The sequence below is a fragment of the Hevea brasiliensis genome, chromosome 18 (assembly GCF_030052815.1).
Source record: "Hevea brasiliensis isolate MT/VB/25A 57/8 chromosome 18, ASM3005281v1, whole genome shotgun sequence".
In the NCBI taxonomy this organism is placed as follows: domain Eukaryota; kingdom Viridiplantae; phylum Streptophyta; class Magnoliopsida; order Malpighiales; family Euphorbiaceae; genus Hevea; species Hevea brasiliensis.
In genome coordinates, this window is record NC_079510.1 from 48,784,564 (window position 1) to 48,809,350 (window position 24,787).

General features: G+C 36.5%; 3 protein-coding genes and 1 pseudogene across 5 annotated transcripts; 1 reads left to right on the forward strand and 3 right to left on the reverse strand.

Annotated features, from left to right (window-relative positions):
• Window positions 1-110: 110 nt before the first annotated feature.
• LOC110633256 (cyanidin 3-O-galactoside 2''-O-xylosyltransferase FGGT1-like) lies at window positions 111-2,285 on the reverse strand (annotated as a pseudogene).
• LOC110633254 (uncharacterized) lies at window positions 2,135-5,872 on the reverse strand. Of its 2 annotated transcripts, none has more exons than XM_021781763.2 (8): window positions 5,390-5,872; window positions 4,971-5,174; window positions 4,326-4,817; window positions 3,792-3,902; window positions 3,516-3,704; window positions 3,001-3,228; window positions 2,501-2,621; window positions 2,135-2,408 (listed from the first exon to the last, which is right to left on the reverse strand). In XM_021781763.2, the coding sequence occupies exons 1-8, from the start codon at window positions 5,870-5,872 to the stop codon at window positions 2,296-2,298; spliced, it is 1,941 nt and encodes a 646-aa protein (XP_021637455.2). In that variant the 3' UTR covers window positions 2,135-2,295. The 2 variants fall into 2 exon arrangements, with proteins under 2 accessions (XP_021637455.2, XP_021637453.2); XM_021781761.2 differs by having other exon boundaries at window positions 4,326-4,820.
• A 103-nt stretch (window positions 5,873-5,975) lies between these two features.
• LOC110633257 (transcription elongation factor 1 homolog) lies at window positions 5,976-8,057 on the forward strand. The gene is made up of 5 exons (XM_021781766.2): window positions 5,976-6,119; window positions 6,675-6,797; window positions 7,170-7,240; window positions 7,638-7,659; window positions 7,745-8,057. The coding sequence occupies exons 2-5, from the start codon at window positions 6,685-6,687 to the stop codon at window positions 7,803-7,805; spliced, it is 267 nt and encodes an 88-aa protein (XP_021637458.1). The 5' UTR covers window positions 5,976-6,119; window positions 6,675-6,684; the 3' UTR covers window positions 7,806-8,057.
• Window positions 8,058-8,948: 891 nt separating this feature from the next.
• Window positions 8,949-13,131, reverse strand: LOC110633255 (transcription factor VOZ1). Of its 2 annotated transcripts, none has more exons than XM_021781764.2 (5): window positions 12,967-13,131; window positions 12,243-12,508; window positions 11,899-12,048; window positions 10,195-10,723; window positions 8,949-10,049 (listed from the first exon to the last, which is right to left on the reverse strand). In XM_021781764.2, exons 2-5 carry the CDS (start codon window positions 12,468-12,470, stop codon window positions 9,496-9,498), a joined length of 1,461 nt encoding a protein of 486 aa, XP_021637456.1. In that variant the 5' UTR covers window positions 12,471-12,508; window positions 12,967-13,131; the 3' UTR covers window positions 8,949-9,495. The 2 variants fall into 2 exon arrangements, with proteins under 2 accessions (XP_021637456.1, XP_021637457.1); XM_021781765.2 differs by having other exon boundaries at window positions 10,195-10,705; window positions 12,967-13,130.
• Between the last annotated feature and the right edge of the window lie 11,656 nt (window positions 13,132-24,787).

Consider the following 24,787-nt stretch of genomic DNA (forward strand, 5'->3'; position numbering starts at 1 on the left):
CATCATTGATATTTTTGATTTTTTTTTTTAAATCTTAAACAAGAATGTCAAAAGTAAGATGAAAAATGATATTTTTTGAAGAGTGCTTTTATTATTAAATTTTAATGAAAAAGGGCATTTAAGTGCTATAAATTGATGTAGCCAAGTATTTTCTCAATTCAAAATACAAAAATACACAACAGTCATTAGTTAAAATACATTGACAGCAAGCCATCTTCTTCGCCCTTTTTCACCTCAGCTCCAACTTTCAGAACTCAACCCATCAATCTTGCATTAATTATTTGATTGGCAGCAATTATACTAATTGACAGTTGTTTACCATCGCCTCCGATAATGACCCAGATGGATCCACAATGATTCGAAAAAGGGTGCTTCAAGATCAGGTGCTGCTATATCCAACCCCCATAAATAAATCCCCTTCCTCTGACTCTCTAAAACCCTTTGGCAATGCTGATTCAATCATTTCACATCTGGTGCTTTCAGGGTAGCTAGAATAGCTACAAACTCCTCAAATTGATCTTTTTGAAGAATACATAACGCTTCCAACTTCAAATTTATCCAAGAATTTTGCAATGTGCTCATCAAATACCGAACCTGGTGGTTCTAGAACAATAGGACTTGCAAGAATCATAGGCTTGCCGAACTGCTTCTCAATACAAAAACAAAACCTTCCATCTCTGAGCAGGCTTTTTAAGCTAATGGCACCACACCCATCGAAAGAAAGCAATTGGCGTTCCAAGCCTGAAAGCCGCTGACAAATCTTTTTGTAGTTGTAGCAACTAGTCCTCGAGCTTCATGGGCACGTAGCTTGATCCAAGGTGGAGGGAAACTTGGCGGAGGCTTCATCCATCGAACATTTCTCAAGGAGCTCTCTTTCAGGGCTTATCAATGACCAACAGTAGCTGGACTAATGGTACAATAATGCACAGAATTTACGCCAATCCTGCGTGATGCTTCTAGCAACCAATAAGTGAAATCAAAGAAGACGAAATGGGGTTTGGTGTCTGGGAGATGAGCCTCGATGACAGGCGTGAAATCCATGGTAGTCATTAGAAGAGTATGCAAAGAGAAAGGGGCATCGTTTGTTGTCTCAATGCCTGTGGAAGGCCATCCACGTATGGAATAGTGACAGGAGTAAAGTTTATGAGATCTGAGCGACGATTGAATGGCTTAAACTTGGGTTTGGTTTTTGATGGCAGAAGGAATGAGAATTTGTGGCTTGTGTAAGCTCGTTGGATAGATGAAGAAAAGAGCTACGTTAGCCCATAGCAAAGCATGAATACATAACTATGTTAAAGGCTTTGTTGTCATTGGCCGTGTTCATTAATTTCCTGTATTGTAACTCGTAAGATACTGAAACCCTCAAAACTCATGTTTTCTTCCGGCGAGAAGATTAAATATCAACCCACAAAAAGATTATGATTAGTGATGGGAAAATTCAAACTGAATTTATTTAATGATAATGGCTTTATCTAACATTATCTTTTTCTCTTTAAGGTTATATTCTCACCTGTGGTTGTTTGTCCCTCCTAAACCGTACAATGGATCCTCTTCAAAATATCAATTTTTGTAATTTGTAACGCTACTTCTTGGATCGCTTATGTTTGGTTTTCCTTGGATGGATGCTAAATTTAGTTGCACTTTTTGTTTATTCCAAAATTGTTTTGACAATATATAACACCCAGTATCATTCACTTGAAAACAAAATCATTGTTTTGTGTGAACTAAACCAAGCAATATAGACCTAACAAAGGTGTGCAACTATGCATGACATGATACCACACACACATCAAAGAAAAAGAAACATACCCTATAAGGGCCTTAACGTTACTTTTGGATCCTAGTAGTCAACGCTGGTCCCGTTGTGTAGTTCAGAGAAAAAAGCATCCTAATTTTACAAGCTGTATGATTTTAAGTAATTTAGAAGGCCATTGTCATCATTGCGTTTTAAGGTTTCAATCCCCCAGAATGAAGTTTTATAGCATGTATGACATAAGTCATGCTTTCAGAAGAAAAATCAAACCAACTGCAGCTACCAAGTCAAAAATGCATCTGATTTTTGTATTACCCGTATTTTGAATTTGATTGCTCCAGCAGCCCCTTCAAATTTTTGGAATAACAACCTCAGGACTAAAGACTGAAGACTTATAAATTTGGGGGCTTGTCAGTTGCGATCCATATAAAATTTTGTTAGTTTTTAGATAAGTATCCGATCTAGCAATTTAAATTTCCCTTCCCTTCTCTATGGAGTGTCCAAAAGCTGCATACATGATATTCACATGCATCAGGTAATGGTCACCGAACTGGCCTTGCCAATGCAAAGCAGGCATTCAAATTAACTGACATCAACAGCTCTATTACAACTATTTCATTTGGAAGGCGGATCTTGTGGCTGGGTTCAATAAAGCCTGCTTGCCATAGTCCAAGATGTAGAACTATCAACTCAAGGCATACAAATAAAAATAAAAACAAAAATAAAATCAGAGCAACTCATTCTTACCAGGGGATAGCTTTCGTCCACCATACAGCTCACTTGCCAAGGGATTGGAAGCCCAATGATTCACAGCTACCCGACTTGTAGGTTGGAACCCTACTATTTTACCATCAGTTGACAGAACAACCTAAATTCCAATTCCAGATACAAGCAAATTAATAGTGTCAAACAGCATTCCAAGAGTGATGATAAACAAAAGCAAAGAGACGAGTATTGCAATATTCTGGCTGGTACCAACGAAAATTCAATTACTCGCAATCTTCATTTCATTGGTAGAATCAGTAGAAGATTTATGGTCTAATCCATTCAATCAACCCCAAAAGATAGAAATGACAATGGGTGTAGGATGGATTCTGATATATCCACACCCACCCATCTTATTTCAAGTTGGGGTGAGTACTGACTTGCATTAGAATGCACTAAGATATAGCAAAATAGCAGATCAGGGTTCATAGAAGATGCAAGAATGATCAAAAGATAATTGAACAAATTGAATTTCGGATTACCTGATAACTAGCAATATCCTGTGCAGATGATTTCATATCTTCATCAATTTTCTGTTCAGGAGCAGAAGTTGAATTTTCTTCCCTAGTGGATTCAGATTTGCCCATAACTTTCAAGTATTTTGGAACATCTCCAATCCAAGCACCATTATCTGTTTCTGTTATTATATTGCCAGGCCAGCCAAATGCATCCTTAATCTTTTTGACGATCAGAACGCAAAATCCTTGCAACTATCAACATGTGGTTAAAGTATTAATTATATAAAACAGAAAGAAATTCAAAAGAAAAAAAAATTCAAGAATCAAGTAAAATACCTATAGGACCTATAAACTAAAGTCTTCGGAATAACCCAAATAATACTCAATATATTGGCCAGAAATATTCAAGGCATCAGCACTGGATGGATACAAGCACTACCTAACTTTTCATACCAAGTGCTTGCACTTGTGCACACATGCGCAAGTGCATACTACATTGGTGAGCTGGACAAGAGTTTACAATGTATATGTATGTTTACCTTTTCAGCATCCTGAGATTCATTTACTGCAAACTTAATTTCAGATGATGGAGGTGACCTATGTTCTTGAGCGTACATTTCTCCTTTGCGTATATGAGGAAAACTAAACTGTCTGAGAGCAGTGATGGTAATGAGAAAAATTCCACTTGCAAGGCTAGCCGACAAGATGTTCAGCAAAGAAGAGCTCCTCTGTAAGGAATGTAATCAATTAGCCTGATGGTCTCAATGGATTCAACCTGAACTTAACAAAGGAGTACAAACAATCAATTTGCATACCTTTTTATTGGAAAAGTTGGTAAACTTTGTAATGGCATGACATGATAACTCTTTATCAGGCAACGAGTAAACGTCTTCATAGTACATATCTAATATTTCAGCCAATCCAGCCTACAAAATCACATAAACTAAAGTCAGAAAAAGAATGCATGTATCCCATATTGCCACAAGATTGAATTCTGGTAATCCACCAAAACCACGACTTATTTACTTTACCACATTGTTGCACGGGATACATATTGGAGGATTGATAGATTACCATATTGTGACAATATGGGATACATGCAGTAAAATTCACATCAGGGCCAGAATCCAAGAGGAGTGAAAATTGTATAACATGAACATCATCTTATATCACAAAACTAAAGTTGGAAAATTCTGTTTTCTGAAAGTAATGCTCAAGAAGAGTGAATTTTGTATTTACAATGCAAGAATAATAATGTACCATCCATTAACAGCCAAAAGTAAACACAAAAGAACAGAGCATGCACCATTAACAGTCAAAAGGCTAATATAAAGGAGAGAATAGATTACCATTTGGGAATGGGTCAAAAGAACTTCCCACCTATTCTCTGCAGATCTTCTCCATCCTTCAAATTTTACATCCTTAACTTTATCAGCATTAATTTGTAGCCTATAAGCTGGTACATACTCACTTGTCCATGCACTGAAGTCAGGCCCACCAATTTTTTCCAACTTAGAGTGTGCCACTAGTGTCCACCAATTGTACTTGTTTCTCTTTTTTATTCCTCTGAAACTTTCCTTGGTTGAATTAAAATTTGCTAGCAAACTCTTGGCATTCTCTACTATTTCATCTTCAAATAATTTATAAATGACAACAGCAGAGTCCTTGGACACAATTCTCTTGGGCTTCTGAAACCAGCGGGAGATACCACTAGAAGTTTTCCCCAAAAAATCATCAAGGAAATGCCCTTCAGTGTCTTGAAGAGCAGCTATGCAAACAGCTTCTGCAAGCACAGAAATAACCTCTTCTTTTGATGACCTGAGAAAGAAAGATGCAGGAACCTGCTGATATGAAATGCACAAGAGAACTGAACCTGTCAGTATCATGTGGTACCTGCAGGACAGACATATTTAATATGATATCACACAACAGATGGATGCAGATTTCAACCAAAAAAAATAAAAAATAAAAAGATGGAACAAAAGGTGTCCAACCTCTCTTGGGTTTTGAAGATCCTCCATGTTTCTCTTTGTCCCAGGCCTTAACACAACGAGCTCAAAATTCCACAGCTGTTGCAAAACCACTTGTCTAAATGTCATGGCAAGTATGTTTTGAGACGTAGTCCCAGAGAAAATATCTTCAGTGTAAGAACTTCTGAATTTGCCCGCTTTTTCTTTAACTTTCTTAGCAGGTAAAAACTGTTAAAAGCAGATTATAAACTCAGTGCGACATTCATTACAGAGAGTTTGGAACGATTCTTATGCAAAAATTCAATTCGTTTTATGATGAAAATTAATAACTTTTTATTTAATATATTACCCAATTGTGAAAAACAGTTGAAAACAATAATTCGGGAAGCAAATCATCTAGATTTTAATAAGCCTGAAAATAGGGATGGTAAATAAGTTCTGACCAATCGAGTAGAAATGGTGGCGTGCTCATCCCCGGGCCCTGGGAAAATCGTCTCAACGACCATGGTGGGCATGCCGGAATCAATGTGCTCAGCCGCGGCCCGGCCTCCATCGGCTGCAGCTGCAGTGAGAGCCTGCTCGAAGCCAACGGCGCCTACTAAGCTGAGCCGAGCCAAGTCGTTCTCAAAGGTCCTAACGCAAGGGAGGGTCTTTCCTTTAGACTCCGCTACGAATTGGAGAAATGCTTCTTCTTGTTGCTGTTTTGGAGAAGTGCAGAAGAGGACAGGGAGGGGATTTCTGGAACTGGGCAGGGGCAAAATGGGAAGGGAAAATGTAGGAATTGTAGTTTTGGAGGAGAGGGAATGAGAAGGTGAAGAAAGAAGAAGAAGAGGTGATAGAAAGGAGAGAGCTTGACAAGAAGGAGGCATTTTGATTCTGTGATTTTGATGATGGCAACTGGTAAGGGTTTTTGGGGTTTTGAACATTGAATGTAGGCACACGTCAGCAAATCATAGGTTGGGCCCTAATGGGCTTATAAAAGAATTTTCAATGGTGATAATTAAAAGAAAAAAAAAATTTCCAAAATATCAAAAACTCAATAAATTTGGCAGTGCCATGTTGCTAACGTACAAGAAGTTCCTCTTTCCCGTCTTCTGTTTTTGTCTGTGCGTCTCTCCTCCAAATCGCAAAGCTAGGGTTTCGACTTTGCTCGCCAGCCGACATTCCTTACAGGTTATTGAATTGTTCCTTTTCTCTTAAAAGAATTCCTAAACTCGTTCTATTCCTTTATCTTATTTTGATTGATTGATTGATTTTAATTATATGTTGTTTTTTTGGGGATCTCGAGTAATTAACAAGTTTCTGCTTTGATGATTTTTCGCCTATATCTTTATTTTTGTATAGTTGATTTATTTTCATGATAATTTTTTTTAGTTTATCTAGGATTTAATTATGAATTGAGAATGTAAATATTGGGTTAACCTTTTTGCAAAAAGAAATTCTGTTTAGTTTCCGAGCACAAGCAAGCCAGAAAATTGCAGTTCCGTGTTCTTTTGTTGTGGGAACAATTTTTAATCCATAGAATAAAGGGTGAATTTACACAGCTTCCGACGGAGAATTTATTGTTGGTTTTTCTTTCATTCCTTATAAATCAGATAGAATGGTAGAATGTTTTTATTTAAGATTGTTAGGAAGATGATTTAGTGGACCATACTGATGTGCTTTAGTAAATGTGAAAATTTGTTATTTGTAAGCATTTTTTTAAAGCAAATAATATTGTTATTGTAGGACTTGAGCTATGGGAAAGAGGAAGTCAAGAGCAAAGCCTCCTCCTAAGAAGAGAATGGACAAGCTTGACACTGTCTTCAGTTGTCCTTTCTGCAACCATGGCACTAGTGTCGAATGCCGAATGTAAGAATTGTTTCAAATATGAACATTAGTATTATGTGTTACATGTAAGGGAATGTGTAACCGCACTTGAAATTTTGGTTCACTGTAATTAAATGAGTAGGCTACGCACAATGTTTTTTTCATTAGGAGTTGACCTTTTGATGTTGCTTGCATTTTAATTTAGTTAATGTTATTATGGCAGCCTCTGCCTCTTGTAATTTCCCTTGGTTGTTTATACTTGTAGTTCTGATTTTTAATTGTGGAGGGAAAGAAAAAGAGGGGGAAGGGGGGGTGGTGGGGTGGGGTGTTTAATAAATGTGTTAATCAGATATTTCTGGATTATGGATCATTTAGTAGTTGTGTTAATAACTTTTGACATATTTCTGGATTCAGTGATATGAAGAATTTAATTGGTGAAGCAGTATGCGCAATATGCCAAGAGAGCTTTAGCACTACCATCACAGGTATGTTGTAAATAATGTGTTGTTTAGGACACTAAATATTGGATATTCCTGTACAATGGTATATCTGGTAGCATATTCACATTAGTAATAAACCATCTTTTGAGTATTGGATTGAGTGGGAAGAGTTGATTTGCTTTTCCAATGTCTCCTGAGTTCATATGTGAAGAGAGATTTTATCAGGTTGACCTAAAGTATGATATTGGATTTGGCCGTGCGTGATTAAAATAGGTTATATAAATGGAAGGCTTAAGAGTGCATAAATCCTAATTTTAGCTGGTAGCACCATAAGGTCTTTACCATTTTGTTCTGATATTGTAGATTAATAATTGTTACAAATAAAATGATCCAAGGAATATGTTTTCTGATTCTTTTTCTTTGCTTTGCTTTGCTTTGGCAGCTCTAACTGAACCAATAGACATGTAAGTTCATCTTATCCTCAACTATCAATCACCTTCCCTCGCCACCCCACCTTCTCTCTCCCTGATCTAAATCTTTTGATTGCAGATACAGTGAATGGATTGATGAGTGTGAACGGGTTAACAATCTTGATGATGACGGTGCTTGAAGGCAAGGCCTCAAGCCTAGATTCCAGTTCCTATGTTGGAGTAGAATAGCTAGTATCTTTAGCTTTCTCAAGCTTGTCATTCTGTTAGTCCGGAGCTGGATCAGTAGGTGCAAATAAATAAATGTCTTAACAGCATTTGTAGCGCTGTTTAGGAAGCAGATGCATAGTTTGTAACTGCATGATGATAGTTTGTAAGTAACTGTGTTATGGAAAGAAAGCAGCCATCAATGAAGAACTATCTAGATTCTATTGTGTTTTTGCCTTGCAATATAAATAATCAAATGACTTGATGCACTGCCCTTGGGCCAGTAGTTCAGTGGATGAGTACCGCTCTCCCAGTACGTGAACGTAAGGATTCAAATCCTGATATCTTCATCTCCAAATCCCCTTAAGATTGGCAAGTGGTTTTATATTTTCTGTTTATTTTGAAGAGAAGATTTTTACTAATTAGAACATAATAGAAAAGGCAATCAACTAGGTTTGGATCTGCTATCTTAACCTCTCATGTGACTACCTTGTGGAAGCCTTTTGCAGAGGGCTGAACTGCTAATCTAAAAACGGGTTGTGGTTCTTTCATGGGTGAGAAATACAGGCTTCCCTTTCACACAGTTGCACGGGATTTACACTTTGACATATTTTGCAAGATTCAGGTTGAATCTAAAATGTACGTGAAGAGTGTACAAGTTTTGAAAGCCTCCAAACATCAGTAAACGCGTTTACTTTCCCTATTTTAATGATGTCACACTTGCTTACGAGCATCAGCCCAATGATGGCTTTTTCTGCAACATCTATTTACAAGTAAACAGGGCTTTCAATCGCTTCTTAAGATCTTCGAAGTTCCGTTCCAGGATACAGAAAGTTCAAGAAGAAACAATTTTTTTCTTTCCTTTTTCTTATTGGAAACATGCACTATAGATGAGCAAATTAGCATGCACATCTTCTACTCTTGTAGACTAGGGAGAAGTTTGTCACAATCATTTCCCAGGATTAATAAGGAATACTTGCAATGAAAATGACAAGCTTAATTATGCTGAATTTGATACATCTTTCCTGAATGTAACAGGTGGGAGTTTCATGATTAAAAGGATATTAATACCTCAAAATCCATAAATATTGTGATCATAACAACAACAGAGAACTAAATTGGCACAAGAAATTGCAGACAAGATCTGCTAAATTCGATATAATAAATTATTTACAAATTCCTGAGCAAGCAAACTCAGAAACTCCAGTCTGACAATCTAACAGATGATATTGTATACTTGGAAGAAAGGAAGTTACATATTAAGATCATATTTCCCATTAGCAACATACCAGAGAATTAGTATAAAACCTTGAAACCCAAAAAATGTCAGTAAAATAATTTTGCTATAATTTGCGTCCACCACTTACTATTTTGGTGACATGAATTGATTTCCAGTCTTCACCTACCATATCAGTTAAAAATAGACTGATGAAAAACAGCCATTTTTCTTCGTCTTCAGGTTCGAATATGCTCCAGCATCTACAGCAGTAGTAATGCAAATAGCACTCCAATGTGAAAACGAACTATGCACAATTCACAGCCAAAAAAGAGCTTCAATTCATGTTTTTGATGATGAAAAACTGAAGACCAACCCACCAAAAATATGACAATGCCTCAGCTAATGTAACTAGACAATTGTATTGTTCCGGGTGAAACAAAGGTTATTCAATTCACATAATAGTCACCTAGATTCTCAACAAGATAATTGTATGGCGGGCCTAGCTCATAATCAAATGTTTCATTTGTTGGAGCCACTCGATTTGGAGCTGAATAAACACTTCCGACACCAACCTTAACATTCACTTTGGTTCTTCCTTTAACACAACGCTTGTTATCAGAGGGAAACTCAGCAGTTAGTCTACCCATTTGCTTCTGCAGATCGACAACTGATTCATTTGTTATTTTACCCTTAGCACCCTTCTTTCCATCAACAGCTTTCAGTTCCAATCTATACAAAGCACAAGCATCACACTTGTTGATCTCATATTCATAAAGATGCCACTCAAAATTGTTCAGTGGTTGTGGGTCCATATAATAGGATCTCTTCAGCCCCCCATATTCATTCATCACTTGCTTCCTTGATTCATGCCAACCACGCCCACAGTAATCTGGCAATGACCTTTGCTTTCTGTTCCCACTCTCAAATGCTCTACGTGGCTTATCAAAAAAAAGCCATTCCCTAATTGTCTCACCCTCAAGAACTGAAAGATCAAAGAGCTCTGCACTCATAAAAGAGAGTTAATTGACACAACTTGAAATGAATATCACATGTTGTTGGAGAATATGCGGTCTCAATATATAGAACAGGAGAAAAGAAAAGCCTACAGATTATTCCAAAGGTGTAAACAGCAAAACTAAGCTTACCTGGTGCATTCCATGGGGACTTTGCAGTTGCAGCTCCCTCACATTCAGGAATACCAACATCTTTTCCTTGTGCCTTCGCACTTAGAGCAGCAAAAAGAAGACCATCCTTCAGGCCAATGCCCCCGGGTCGAAGAACAGGACCCATCCCAGGTGGACCTTCATTTAATGCTAGGGCATGATGAAAGCTACTGCAATAGTCCTGACACCAGTCCAACCCTCCTTGAGCAGGTCTTGGACAATCCCAAAGTGCACATTTTGGGCCCAGGAAAGCAGAAGGTGGAGGAAATATACTTGGCAGATAGCCAGAAACATGAGGCACACCATCCTCAACACACAAATCTGTGCTATTAGAACCAGTATAGAAGTTTGACTCAAAATTTTGGGATAAATCATACTGATTATAGTCCAAGTGACCAGCTCCTTCTAAGTCGTTAGCCACCATGCTGGGAACTCCTGTAGGAGAGTCTTTTTTACATTGATCAACAAATGGGAAACTGTGATCCTGTTGCCCCTGATTAACACCATATCCCTAACACATATTAAGGCCGGAATCACCATTGTTTCAGTTCTTATGACATGCCAACGCGAATCAAATCATAAAACATGACCAAGTTAAGCACACAAATTATTTTCAGTCCCCTAAAATAAATAAACTGATAGATAAAAGAAATGAATACAGAAAAACTAACACCAACAAAACAGATGTAGAACGTTTCTTAGTTCTTACAATTTAGACCTAGCAATCACTAGGAAAGCAAGTCATGTCAACCAAACAGCAGGTGTACAACTCTGCACCACTATCTTCGAATGATAGCTCACACATATTATGGTTAATTAACAATCTAAGATCGTGACTGAAGCAAATTTACAGCAACTACAGAAATTTAGGATCTGAATAGGCCAAAAGAATATCAACTTTATGCAGAGTATAATAAAAATCTTCAGAACAATTTACTTAGATGCCAATTTATTTCAAGCTACAATACCAAAGCTCTATCACTAGATGGAACAAGACATGAAGAACAAGATTTTAGCTATTCCGGATCGTTTAAGGATATCAACTAGTTCAATCATTAACCCATCATATCCCTAGTTGAGCAGGGAAATTACTACAGTTGCATTATATAATTCTACCGTGAAGCAATATTGAATCTCTAACCCAGTTATTCACCTACAAATTTCTTCCAAAAACATTAATTTTTTTTACTGGGACTATGATTATGAATAGGTTCAAACCAACCAAGCATTCCTCATTTGGGCAATGAGACTCAACCATCACACAAACATTGCATCCATACTGTAGCAATTATTCTCTCCCACTGTACACTTCTGGCCATAACCAAGCAACAATTGCAGTTTCTCAGATTTCTACATCTCAGGATGTTTCATATTCCTCTTTCTGCAGCCTTTTCTTGACTTAAACTATTCACATGCTCAACACCAGATGGACATCCTCCAATGATTTTCTCTACAATCATGAAGGAAGCAAGAAATACATACCAACACAATCAGCACAAAGAAGTAAATAAAGTATAGCATGTAACCAGGTCTTGTCATCTAAAAGAGTAACAAAGTGCAGCCCTACATGATCCAGCTCATCACAACCAAAAACAATGTAAGAACTCCAAACTAAACTTAATCATTAAAACATAAAAAACATAAGTGAATACTACACAAAACAAGAAATGAGGGTGGAAGACCAACCTCCTGAAAGACCACATTATCCCCAATTTGCAAGCTCTGATCATTAGGCTCAGGCTTTGGTGCAGCTAATGCACTAGTGGCATCATCTTCCTCTTCGCAGAGCTGCAACAACCTACATATATCTGACGAGAATGACCCAAGACTTCCACCCTATAATTCCAGAAAGATCATAGTTACAATTCTTAATCTTAGAAACATTCCATCCATCACCATACAAACTTAAGCATTCTAATTATAAATTACAATACATAAATATATATGAACACAATTTCACAAAGGCACACATGCAAAGTTATAGCAATATACATGTACTCAAAAATGGGATTAAAATAGTCAAAGCTAACTTGTTGCAAAGAAGAAGCTGGAGACGGCTCATTGAGCTCAGCTTTCCATTCACGAAGCATCTGGTGAACTTGCTCCTCAAGGACGGCCACATCAATAGTGCGGCTCTCTTTCCTAGCAAACTGCAGATCCATGAACATTCCTTGCAGATCATCCACACGGTTCTTGGCCTTGTCCTTGAATAGCTTATGAGAAGCTGACTTGCAATTGATCTTTGAACCTTTCCCCATTTCAACTACAAAACCTCCCTTTCAGTCCCTACAAAATTCTGCAAAAATATAACCAAACAAGAACCAACTTTTAGTCCCCCTCCAAAAAAAAAAAAGGAGAGATTTTTATTTTAAGAAAAAAAAAATCGACATGAAAACATCAAACTTTCAGTTAAAATACAAATAATAAACCTCAAAAAGAAAATCCAATTGTCTACTAAAAGCATAGGAAACAAATAGAACAAATGAGACTTGAAACAATTTCTTTTAGCACTCTAACTTATAAGCAAAGACAATCAACACCAAATTAACAAAAATAAGCCGAAGAAAACAGAATCGCTCAAATTTTCAGAAATAGGCATTTAAAAAAAATTGAGATTAAATCAAAAAGAGGAGAAAATCTAGCAGAAAATCCACAATAAATGGACACTAAATTTTACCCAATTCTGTTCAAAACAACATGGTCATCCATTAAAAAAAAAAAAAAACTCAAATTTAACGAGATAACAAAACTCACAGGGGTTTTCTACTTCCAATCTCGAGCTCCAGAGAGAGAGAGAGAGAGAGGGAGAGAGGGAAGAAGTGAGGCGAGATTGGAAAGAGAGGAGAAAAGTAAATATTCGAGAACGAAAAAGCAGAGATGCTTGTTACCTCAAAGTTTTTTCTTTTTTTTTTTTTCAATTTCCTAATTTCCAAACAGTACTCGTAGAGACAGTGACGGTGTTTGTGTGAGTAACAGTGGGAGTTATTCTATGTCCTTTTTTTTTTAAGAAAAAAAAAAAAGAAATTAGCGTGAATTTGCTCGTCATTTTTAATTTATTACAAAATTTTATTAATTAAACGTGAAAGTTAAATTAATTTATTATAAAATCACAATAAGCGTGTAAAACCTGAAATTTTAAATAATAAATTATATTATAATTTACTAATAATTGAATTCTTACTTTTTTAAGAATACATTTTTAAAAAATTTATTTTCAATAAGTATTTTTTAAAATATAATATTCACTTAATATTAACTAATTTTTATAGGATAAATTAACCTTTTATTACAAAAAAAAATCCTTAAAATCTCTATTCTACGCTGCTGTTAAAGTTATTTATGCGAGAGCAATTGTGTACGAGGCAAAAGCTCATTTGGTGGATAATATGGTGGGGTATTTTGGTTTTACTCATTTGCCCTCTCCTTTCAATTATAATACAGTTTTAACCTTTCCTCCGAATGTACGCCTTTACCCCTGTGAATTTCACGTCTGCTTTTGCATTTTCTGAGGATAGTTTTGGAAAGCTATTAAAGTTGGGCCCAAACCCAAACAGATGTGCACATTTCTCACCTCTTTCAACTTTTTATTTTTAAAAAATATATATTTTAATTAGAGAAATAAAAGGAAATCTTAAACTTAAAATATTTTTTAATTCAATCATATTAAATTACCTTTAAAACTGTAAAAATATTTTTAACAACAATAATTCTAATAATAATAATAATAATAGTTTATCTCTATAAATTCCATTTAAACAAGTTGTCAAGGATTTACCAGAGATGATGATAGCAACTAACATGCCCTCACCAACACTTTGGGCAACTAAGTAGATTAGTTTGGCACTTGGCTAAGGAAATGACTTTGATCAAATGGCACTTGGCCAACAAGCACACACAGCAAGGCAACAATTGATGCACCCTAAGTTTTAACGTTGACAACCCAAACCTTTTTTAGTCAATTATAGAACCAAACTCAGTGCTTTTGATTTAAGATTTTATTTTAATTTATTTAAATATAATTTAAAATTAATCAATTTTTATTCGATTTCCGTTTCAAATCATACTGTGGTCTAGCCCAAACCAACCATGAAAAGCCCATTTGTTTTTCAGGATTTAAAAATTTGGAAAATCATAATTTAACACGTTAGAAGGAGAAAGATGAGTAGGGGAAGAAAGGCATAAAGGGCTCGTCCACTATAAGGTAAGAGATTCCAATCTTGATGGCCATTCAAGGCAGGATTACTTTTAGTATTTATCAACTATTGTAAAACAACCAGCATCTTTTTGTCAATAAATAATAAAGGCCGGTGCAATGGCCAAACTTTGTTTATCTTAACATTAATCTCACTCCATCATTTATCTTTCTAATCTTTTATGTTATGTTTGATTGGTGAAACGAAAACTAGAGATTAAAAGGTAAGGATTAGGTGAGAAGGTAAGGTTTAGCAACTTATAAATAATTACCTTTCCTTGTATATTAAGAGGCGAACGAGATTAATATGAAATAATTTATTACTTTTATTATTTTTAATTTTTTATTGATGTTATTTAGATATTTAAAAAGAATATGTTAACTTTTTATTTTATTAATATTTATGATTTTTTAATAATTAAATGTTAATTTAGATAATTATAATTATTTTTTTTTTAAATGTTAAAACTTATAAGGATAAAATTTAACCATTGATTTTTACCTTTTTATCAAATATATCCTAAGAAAAAAATTATCTTTTTTTTTAGTAAAGAGATTAAAAAAGTAAAAATTAAACTTAAATGTCACATGAATAATATATTTTTAATTATTGAATTAAATCAGATTAAACTTTTTTTTTAAAAAAGAAAAAGCTATAGTATAAGATAGGTGAATTGTAATTATATTTATAGTATTTATCGTTAAAAATTTCTTTGGATTAGTTTAACGTGAATCAATATTAAATTACATTTAAAAATTTTTAAAAATTCTCTAACAAAAATGAATTTTAATTAATAAAAAATAATTTTGTTTATTTTTATTGATGGAATTAATTTTATTTAGTAAAATAATTGTAACTATATAAACAAAATTTGTTTCTTCTTCTTTCCATCAAACCCTTCCAATTTGGAGGGATGGAATTTGTGGATACTTAAGTGCAAAGGCTTAAAAATTTTCTTTCTTTTCTTTCTGCCTTTGTTTTCATCCGACCAATAAAGGAAATCTTTAATATTTTTCCCCACCGTCTTTCCACTTTTCCTCCAAACCAAACAGATACTAGATTAGCAGATCACAGTTCATCTGCACTGCTGCTCTCCCCTTCAAAAGTTATGTGTGGTACAGGATGGAAATCTAAAAGGAAAGGATAGATATATAGTGATAAATAACTTATTGATTTTCCTTGCTGGAAAATTAAAGCTTTATTTAATTAACCAATTAATAGTGATACGTGTGCGTGTGTATCCACGTATCTTTCACAAAAAGCAGTGCTATGCAGACTAAACTTTCAGAAAGAAACAAATCTGATATGATGTTAGTATACCATGAAGGAAAAAAACAAAAGAAGCTGATGGGGAAGAACGCACGCATAGCATAAGCCTACACGCACATGCAATTAAAAACACAAGCCCAAGGAAAAAAAATTCAGAACAGAACACTACAGAAATTTTAAAAATAATTATAAAAATCATCGATAATTTATCAATAAAAAAATAAAATTAAAACTAATTTATATCTATTAAATTACTAACTGATTACTAACAAATAATTTATAAATAATATAATTTTATACGTAAAAATAACACCTAATATTAATAATAAAATTACTGATCAAATAAAAAAAATATTGATGAAAAAATTCATTTATAATTATCGAGTAATTCGAATTTAATAGGTAATATTAAAAAGAAAATTAAAAAAAATTCAAAACCTTTAAAAATTTTAACTACAAAATTTTTTTATCAGTAATTACCGGTAAACTTATTTTTTTAGGTAATTTTAAGAAAAAAATAAAAATAAAATTTTAAAATAAATTATCTATAAAAATTTTTCATCGGTAATTATAAACGAGCCGTATTTAATTGATAATATTAAGAAAAAAATAGAAAAAAATTTAAAATAAATTAGTTACAAATTACCAATGAACTCGTTTTTTTAGGTAATTTTAAAAAGAAAATAAAAAATAATATTTTAAAATAAATTACCTAAGAAAATTTTTTATCTATAATTACTAACAAACGGTGTTTAGTCAGTGATAATAAGAAAAAAAATTAAAATAAATTACCTATAAAAATTTTTTGTTAGTAAATACCAATAAACTTATTTTTTGTAGGTAATATTAAGAAGAAAATAAAAAATAAAATTTTGAAATAAATTACCTATAAAATTTTTTCATCGATAATTACCAACTTATCTTATTTAATTGGTATTATTAAAATAAATTACTTACAATAATTTTTTAGCAATTGCAACTTATTTTTTTCAGATAATATTAATAAGAAAATAAAAAAAATTATTGATAATTACCAATTAACTATATTTAGTCAGCAATATTATAAAATTAATTAAAATAAATTACCTATAAAAAAATTTTATCCGTAATTATCAATGAACTTATTTTTGGTAGGTACTATTAAGAAAAAAATAAAATTTTAAAATTTTAAAATAAATTACATACAAAAATTTTTCATCAGTATTTACTAATGAATTGTATTTAGTCAGTAATATTGAAAAAAATAAAAAAAAAATTTGAAAAAGCTTAAAAACTTTTGCTTACAAAAATTTTTCATCTGTAATTACTAACGAACCATATTTAATCAGTAATATTAAAAAAGAAAATAGAAAAAATTAAAATAAATTACCTACGAACGTTTTTCATAGATAATTACCGACAAACTTGTTTTTTATTAGTAATATTAAGAAGAAAATAAAAAATAAAATTTTTAAAGTAAATCACCCACAAAAATTTTTTGTCGATAATTATTAATAAACTATATTTTGTCATTAATACTAAGAAGAAAATAGAAAAAAATTTTAAAAATTTTAAAAAATTTTCCCTATAAAAATATTTCGTCGATAATTACTAATAAATATTGATTTCGTCGGTAATCCATCAGTAAATTATAAAAAATGTAAAATTATCACACCATTTATGAATAAATAGAAAAGGTATTAGTTTCTTAATAAAAGGAAAATTACTCCCAAATATATGGCAATCGCGACATAGATAATATGTGGAGCCTACTTTGGGCTCACTAATTATTTATTTTAAAAGACATTTAAATCTTAAAAAATTAAAAAATAATTTTACATTTAAATGAAAACAATTAATATTTAATATTTAATTTAAAAAATAATAAAAAATTTTAAAAAGTAAAAATAAATTTGAAATTAAATTAAATTGAAAATTTTAAATTAAATTAAATTAAATTTAAAAGTTAAATTAAATTTAAAATGAAATTAAATTAAAAATATTGAATAAAAATTAGCTACGAAAAGTTGTCATTACTTACGATAATTTGTTTTCATCTGTAATTACCAATAAAAAGTGTTGTCTGTAAATAGTTGGTAATTTATTAGCGTACAATCCCCTATGAAATTGCCTACAAAAAAACATAATTTACCTACAAAATATTTCATCGATAAATTTAGTGATAACATTTTTTATTTGTAAAAACTATCAATGCTAGAATTTGTAGACGAAAAAATCATAATTACTAACAAATTATAAGCATATTTAGTCGATATTTTTCGTAGTTATTTTTTTAATTTTTAGTAGAAACAAAAGTTTATCAAAAAGGGTTGAAACAAAAACACGGGTTTTGTAACACCCCAAAATTTTAAATTTTATGAGCATTTTTGATATTTTAATTTTATTTAAATTTTAGGAATTTTTTTGAGATTTTTCGGATTTTAAAAATCGGGTTCGATTTTCCGAAAATATAAACTTTGATGATTTTTAAAAATTAATTTAAAGACTACGTGGCAAAACTAAAAATATATTTGGAGTCTACGTATTTTTCTGAGTTTTCTGGAATTTTTTCGGAATTTTTGGACCTCGTTTTCGATCCCGAGGCAGAGTAAAAATTCAAAATTTTGTATTTCAAATCGAACCGGCTGAATCGAACCGGACCGGATCGGACCGGTCGAATCGGACCGACTCCCTGCCCTTTTTCTTCCTCCCGAGCGCGTCGTTCCCTCTTCCTTTTCTCTCTCTTTTCTCTCTCCTCCCTCCCCTGCCGCCGGCCAGCCACCTCCCCGCCACCCGGTAGGCCGGCGCGCCACCAAGCCTCCCACCACCCGGCCCGCGGCCCCAAGCGGAACCGCGAATTCCCTCCCTCGCGCGCGCGGCGTTTCGGCTTCCCTGGCCAAAATCCGGCCGATCCGGCCACCAATTGGACCGGGTCTTGTGTCTAAAATCATCTACTCAGCGAGAGCTTTCCATAGACACCAAGAACGCCGAAATCCATCGAGCGGTTTGTCCAATTTTTGCTCGGGAAGTTTTTAGCCCATTTCGACTTTTGGATTAGATTTCTCAAAAACCGTGAATCCCACGAGAAAACCGAGGGTACCAGCACGCTCCACTCGTCGAGAGCTTCGCGGTGACATAAATTTCAAATTTTTCCGACACCGTTTTTCGGTGAATCCCACGGAACTTCGCAGTGTTTTTCCGAGCATTTAATGAGCTTAGAAAATTCTGAAAAATTTATGTACTAACCCCCGTGTTATGGGCTTCGTGTAGGTATCCTCGATTCACGGAAATTCGACAGTTGACCGGGTTTACGAAATTCCGGCCAGACAGACCCGTTACCGGAAAAGTCTCCGAATTGCACCGAGGTTTTGGCTACCCCCCCATTGTCAGACGACCTGAGCGCGTTCCCGAGGTCGGAATCGGCAAAGGTAAACCCGAACCTTACTTTTTCGTAATTTTCTAGTGCTTAAATAGGATTAAAAATCTATAAAATATTCGTGGTAGCTTAGAAAATTATGATTCTTTTTGCAATAGCTTAGTAATATTGCTAAGGACCGCGGGGCAAAGTTTTAGAATTTTTAGAGCTTGTTGGGGCAGTTTTTGCAAAAATGATCAATTATAAGGACTAAATTGAAATTTTACATATTGTGATGAATGATTGATTTGATGGGCCCAGGAGGGGCTGTGTGATGTGGTTGAGTTGTGGATATATGGATTGTGAGTATAGAAGTGTGTTTTGAGCCCTTTTGCAAGTTGGGTAGGTCCTAGGTATAGGGGAGACTCTGCCGGATTTTCGGCACGACTTAGGACGTATTTGGTCTTTTTCCTTGTTTGTATGGGGTCAAATTTATTAAATGATTGTAATAAAAATTGTCAAGTGAGTAGATGACCTTCTTCCTCCGCCCACTCGGTGACCAAGTCACAAGTCTGTGAGTAAAATATTAATTTTAATTGTAATTTCGATATTATTATATGTTCAAGCATGCCCATGCATCACTTATATGCATATATTTATGTAGTTAAAGTCTAGGCATGATTTATGTTGCATTCATAACTGTTAGCGTGCCATGGATGTTGTTGTGGTAATTTGGAGCAGTGTGCGTGCGTTGGCGTTCGTGTGATGTGGTGTGGACTATGTATAGGACGGGTAGACACGGCTTGAGATCTTCGCTGGGACCGGGTCCTTCGGGGTAGACACGGCTTGAGTTCTTCGCTGGGACCCCGATTTGGTATTTAAGTGGAAGTCCGAGCTGAGTTCTTCGCTGGCACCAGGTTGGATTTAAGAGAGCTGTATAGGGGATCAGCTCCCATATATTATGATTGATGTTACAGGGTGCGTGAGTGCTCCAAATTACCTTTTTGATGTTATGATGTGAAAATGATGTTGATGTTGCATTTCACTCTACAGGGTGCATTAGTTTTAGATAGTTATAGAGATTATGGTTAAAATTGATATTTTACTCTCTGAGTCGAACGCTCACTCCTGTTCAAAAATTTTTCCAGGCCATAGGAGGATATGTTTGAGGTTAACCTGCTTTCTCCCTCGCAGGTCGATTACTAATGTTTGTATAAACTTGTTAAATCTTAGAATTTCCGCATGTGTTAGCAATGTTTATTTGAATTGGGTCTGTAACCTAAATTATTATTTTGGACCTGTAAACTTAATATTATATGCATGTTTGATGGATTGGATGAGGGAGCTGAGCTCCCATTTATTTTTATGCTGATGAGTATGTGGAGGGTGAGCTGAGCTCCCCAATTGAGTATTTATTGTGTTTACAGGTCGGGTGAGTCGAAAACTCCCCGTTGGAAAGTCCATTTTATGGCCGGACTCTGTCGGTTTGATTTCTTGAATTTGGGCCCAAATGGGCCTTAGAGTTGGGTTAATGAACAGTTAGGCTTACTACGGGCCTCGGGGGCTTTAGGCTGACCCAGGTTCTAGTGCCGGTCCGGCCCATAGGTTGGGTCATGACAGATGTGGTATCAGAGCTTAGGCTCCAGATTCTTAGGGAATGTTTGTCTAAACTGTTGAGAAGAGTCTAATAGGAGTCACATGCGGAAAGTAGGGTCCACATTCGTCTTGCATTGTCATCTTTGCTTCTAGTATCTGCTCCATATATTGTGTATAAATATGAGTCTATAGAGCTGTGTAATGTGCAATTTTGAATTTTGTGGGCTAATGCTGCTGAATTTCAGGAAAATGCGTAGAAGGTGAGAGCCGCCATCGCACTGTAACCAGATGTGCCTGACGAGGTGTCAGCACAGGATGAGGCGCCTGCCCCGAGGAGGCGGGGTAGGAGGCCTAGAGCTGCTCAAGTAGAAGAGCAGCTGCCAACAGTTCAGGATCAGTCTTTTATGGCACAGGGTCCTATGGACCCCATGGCAGCTACTCTAGCTGGGTTGCAGAGAACCATCGACATGATGGCGCAGTATATGGTCCACCCTCCACAGCAGCAGCAGTCCACCGCACCAAGAGGAGAACCTTACAAACAGATAATAAATTTCAAGAAATTGGTGCCTGGTACTTACGATGTGTCTGACGATGCATATCGATTTTTGGATTCCTGCAGACAGGCAGGAACAGAATTACAGTTGACTGATAGAAGACTGATAGAGTGTATGCAGCATGTCATGGGGCCTATGCCTAGACAATGGATGAATGACTACGTGTTACCTCGGATGGAGGGTTTGACATGGGCTCAGTTTGTGGAACTTTTTATCAATCGGTTTGTGCCAGAAAGCTTCAGAGATCAGAAGCAGTGGGCCTTTGAGGCCTTAAGACAGAATGGCAGTGTCCAGTAGATGAATATGCTCTGCAATTCGAATTGAGCAGATATGCCCCTACAGCAGTATCTACAGAGACTATGAAGGTGAAAAGATTCCTAAAGGGGCTTGACAGGAGATATGCGAACCTGGCCATGATGTCTGATCAGTCTTTTGACGTGGTAGTTGATCGAGCCAGACAGATAGAGATTAGCTATGCTGTGGATGACAGCGGAAGGGCAAAGAAAAACAGAGCAGAGGGCTCTTCAGGTGTTCCCCACATGGCTACTACAGACAGTGGTGGCCAAACTAATTACAGAGGAAGAAGCAGGAATAAGAGAAGTGGGTTCAGACACAAATCCCGAGGATTCACTGTGGTACGGATCTAGCGGTAGCTCAGTGGTACAGCAGCCTGGTCCAGTTCAGATCCTCCTTGGCACCTTGTGCACAGTGTGGAAGAGGACATTCAGGACCTTGTATGATGGGTTCAGGAGTATGCTTCAGGTGTGGCTAACCAGGTCACTTTGCTAGGGAATGCCCTGTGTTCATCGAGCCACAGATGGGGTCACAAGGTTCTGTTGCAAATGTTCCTCGACAGTTGTATCCTGGTGCTTCCAGTATGGAAGGCAGTCAGTTCAGTGACCAACAGGGCCGAGGACAAGGGGGACGTGGATTTGGAGGCAGATCAGGAGGTAGAAGTCGATGTCGTGGTTACGCCACTCGGGGTAGGGTCGGGCTCGGGTTTTCACCCCGACCCACCAGATGCTCGAGCTTCAAATGCGGTTGTGGCGGTATTCTTCCGGTCCTGCATTCCTATGAGGCTCGTGTTTTAATAGATCCGGGTGCTACGCACTCATTTGTCTCCCCTGTGTTTGCCATGAGGTTGGGTAGAAACCCTACAACCTTAGAATGTCCTTTGTCGGTAGCTACCCCACTTAGCGATAACATAGAGGTAGATATGGTTTTTCCAGGTAGTCCAGTGGTAGTGGATGGAAAGATCCTCCCAGCAGACTTGGTTCCTCTACCCATAATGGATTTTGATGTAATTTTGGGGATGGATTGGTTGGCAACTCACTATGCCACTTTAGACTGCAGGAACAAAAAGGTGTATTTCCACATACCTGGTGTGGAAGAGTTTAGCTTTGATGGTGACAGGAGCGTGGCTCCATATAATTTAGTGTCAGCAATTATTGCTAGAAAAATGTTGAGGCGTGGATGCCAAGGGTATTTGGCATTGGTGAGAGATACATCTGTAGAAGGTGTCAGCATGGAAAATGTTCCTGTTGTCAGAGAATTTATGGATGTCTTCCCAGAGGAGCTTTCAAGGTTGCCACCAGGAAGGGAAATAGAGTTTTGTATTGATGTTGTGCCGGGTACAAACCCCATATCGATGCCACCTTACAGGATGGCACCAGCAGAATTGAAAGAGCTGAAGGAGCAACTACAGGAGCTTTTGGACAAGGGTTTTATACGTCCGAGCACTTCACCTTGGGGCGCTCCTGTTCTATTTGTGAGAAAGAAGGATGGGTCATTGAGGTTGTGTATCGACTACAGACAGCTGAACAAGGTGACTGTGAAGAACAAGTATCCACTTCCTCGGATCGATGATTTGTCTGATCAGCTTCAAGGAGCTAGATTCTTTTCCAAGATAGACTTGCGATCAGGCTACCATCAGTTGAGAATCAGGAATGAGGACGTGTCCAAAACGGCATTCAGGACAAGATATGGTCATTATGAGTTCTTGGTGATGTCTTTTGGACTCAATAATGCGCCAGCAGCCTTCATGGACTTGATAAACAGGGTGTTCAAGCCATTTTTTGACCGTTTTGTCATCGTATTCATAGATGACATTTTGGTATACTCTCGGACCGAGGAAGAGCATGTGTGGCACTTGAGGATGGTGTTGCAGACTTTGAGGGAGCACCAGTTATATGCCAAATTTTCAAAATGTGAATTTTGGCTAGAAAGCATCTCATTCTTAGGACATGTGGTTTCTAGTGACGGTATTTAAGTAGATTCTAAGAAAATTGAAGCTGTAACTGATTGGCTTAGGCCTACAACAGTCACTGAGGTGCGAAGTTTTCTGGGTTTAGCTGGCTACTATAGGCGTTTTGTACAAGATTTTTCCAGGATAGCGGCTCCCCTAACTAAGTTGACCAGGAAGAATGTTCCATTCATTTGGACAGATGACTGTGAGGTGAGTTTCCAGAAGCTTAAGGAGTGTCTAACCACTGCCCCTGTGTTGACACTACCTATGAGTGGTGAAGGATACACCGTGTCGTGACGCCTCGAGTTGGCCTAGGTGTGTATTGATGCGTAATGGAAAGGTAGTGGCTTATGCTTCAAGGCACCAAGAGGCATGAGCAGAACTACCCCACCCATGATTTGGAAATGGCGGCTGTAATCTTTGCACTAAAGATCTGGAGACACTATCTGTATGGTGAAGTGTGCGAGATATACACCGACCACAAGAGCTTGAAGTACATCTTCCAACAGAGGGATTTAAACTTGAGACAGAGGAGATGGATGGAGCTTCTAAAGGACTATGATTGCACCATCCAGTACCACCCTGGAAAAGCCAATGTTGTGGCTGATGCCTTGAGCAGAAAATCTTCTGGCAGTTTAGCGCACATTTCAGTAGAGAAGAGACCATTGATTCAGAAGGTACATGAGTTGATGGATCAAGGTTTAATCCTAGATCTTTCAGATGAGGGGGTATTGTTGGCTCACTTTTCAGTGAGGCCAGACTTGAGGGACAGAGTTAGAGTTTCCCAGCACAGAGACCAACAATTGATGAAGATTATAGAAAGAGTACAGCAAGGTGAAGGTGGTGAGTTTGGATTTGCCAATGATGGCGCCCTAGTGCAAGGTTCTAGGATATGTGTGCCCAATGTGGACAACCTCAGGAATGAAATCATGCGAGAGGCACACTACACACTGTACAGTGTCCACCCAGGTTCCACCAAGATGTACCATGATGTGAAAGATAGTTATTGGTGGAATGGCATGAAAAGAGACATAGCAGACTTTGTGTCCAAGTGCTTGACTTGTCAGAAGGTGAAGTTTGAACACCAGAGACCGTCAGGGAAGCTGCAAGAGCTCCCTATCCCAGAATGGAAGTGGGAAATGATTACTATGGATTTTGTGACTGGGATGCCTCGTACCACGCGAGGATATGATTCGATATGGGTAATTGTAGACCGCTTGACCAAATCAGCTCACTTCTTACTCAGAAGACTACATACTCGTGGCACGGTATGCGGCTCTACATTCGAGAAATAGTCGATTGCATAGAGTTCCAGCTTCCATAATATCTCGAGAGGGCCCCGATTCACTTCTCGGTTTTGGAGAAAGTTGCAGGAGGCACTTGG

What these genes read in the sequence shown, in the direction of transcription:
- LOC110633255 (XM_021781764.2), bottom strand. Translation starts at nt 12,470, where the DNA reads ATGGGGAAAGGTTCAAAGATCAATTGCAAGTCAGCTTCTCATAAGCTA. An exon ending in CAGCTTCTTCTTTGCAACAA is followed by an intron (nt 12,049 to 12,242) that starts GTTAGCTTTGAC and finishes CTGGAATTATAG; the next exon opens with GGTGGAAGTCTTGGGTCATT. An exon ending in GTCCCCATGGAATGCACCAG is followed by an intron (nt 10,050 to 10,194) that starts GTAAGCTTAGTT and finishes TTATGAGTGCAG; the next exon opens with AGCTCTTTGATCTTTCAGTT.
- LOC110633257 (XM_021781766.2), top strand. Translation starts at nt 6,685, where the DNA reads ATGGGAAAGAGGAAGTCAAGAGCAAAGCCTCCTCCTAAGAAGAGAATG. An exon ending in ACTAGTGTCGAATGCCGAAT is followed by an intron (nt 6,798 to 7,169) that starts GTAAGAATTGTT and finishes TTCTGGATTCAG; the next exon opens with TGATATGAAGAATTTAATTG. An exon ending in CTAACTGAACCAATAGACAT is followed by an intron (nt 7,660 to 7,744) that starts GTAAGTTCATCT and finishes TTTTGATTGCAG; the next exon opens with ATACAGTGAATGGATTGATG.
- LOC110633254 (XM_021781761.2), bottom strand. Translation starts at nt 5,872, where the DNA reads ATGTTCAAAACCCCAAAAACCCTTACCAGTTGCCATCATCAAAATCAC. An exon ending in TTTTGACCCATTCCCAAATG is followed by an intron (nt 3,903 to 4,325) that starts GTAATCTATTCT and finishes GTGATTTTGTAG; the next exon opens with GCTGGATTGGCTGAAATATT. An exon ending in AATCTCAGGATGCTGAAAAG is followed by an intron (nt 3,229 to 3,515) that starts GTAAACATACAT and finishes ACATGTTGATAG; the next exon opens with TTGCAAGGATTTTGCGTTCT.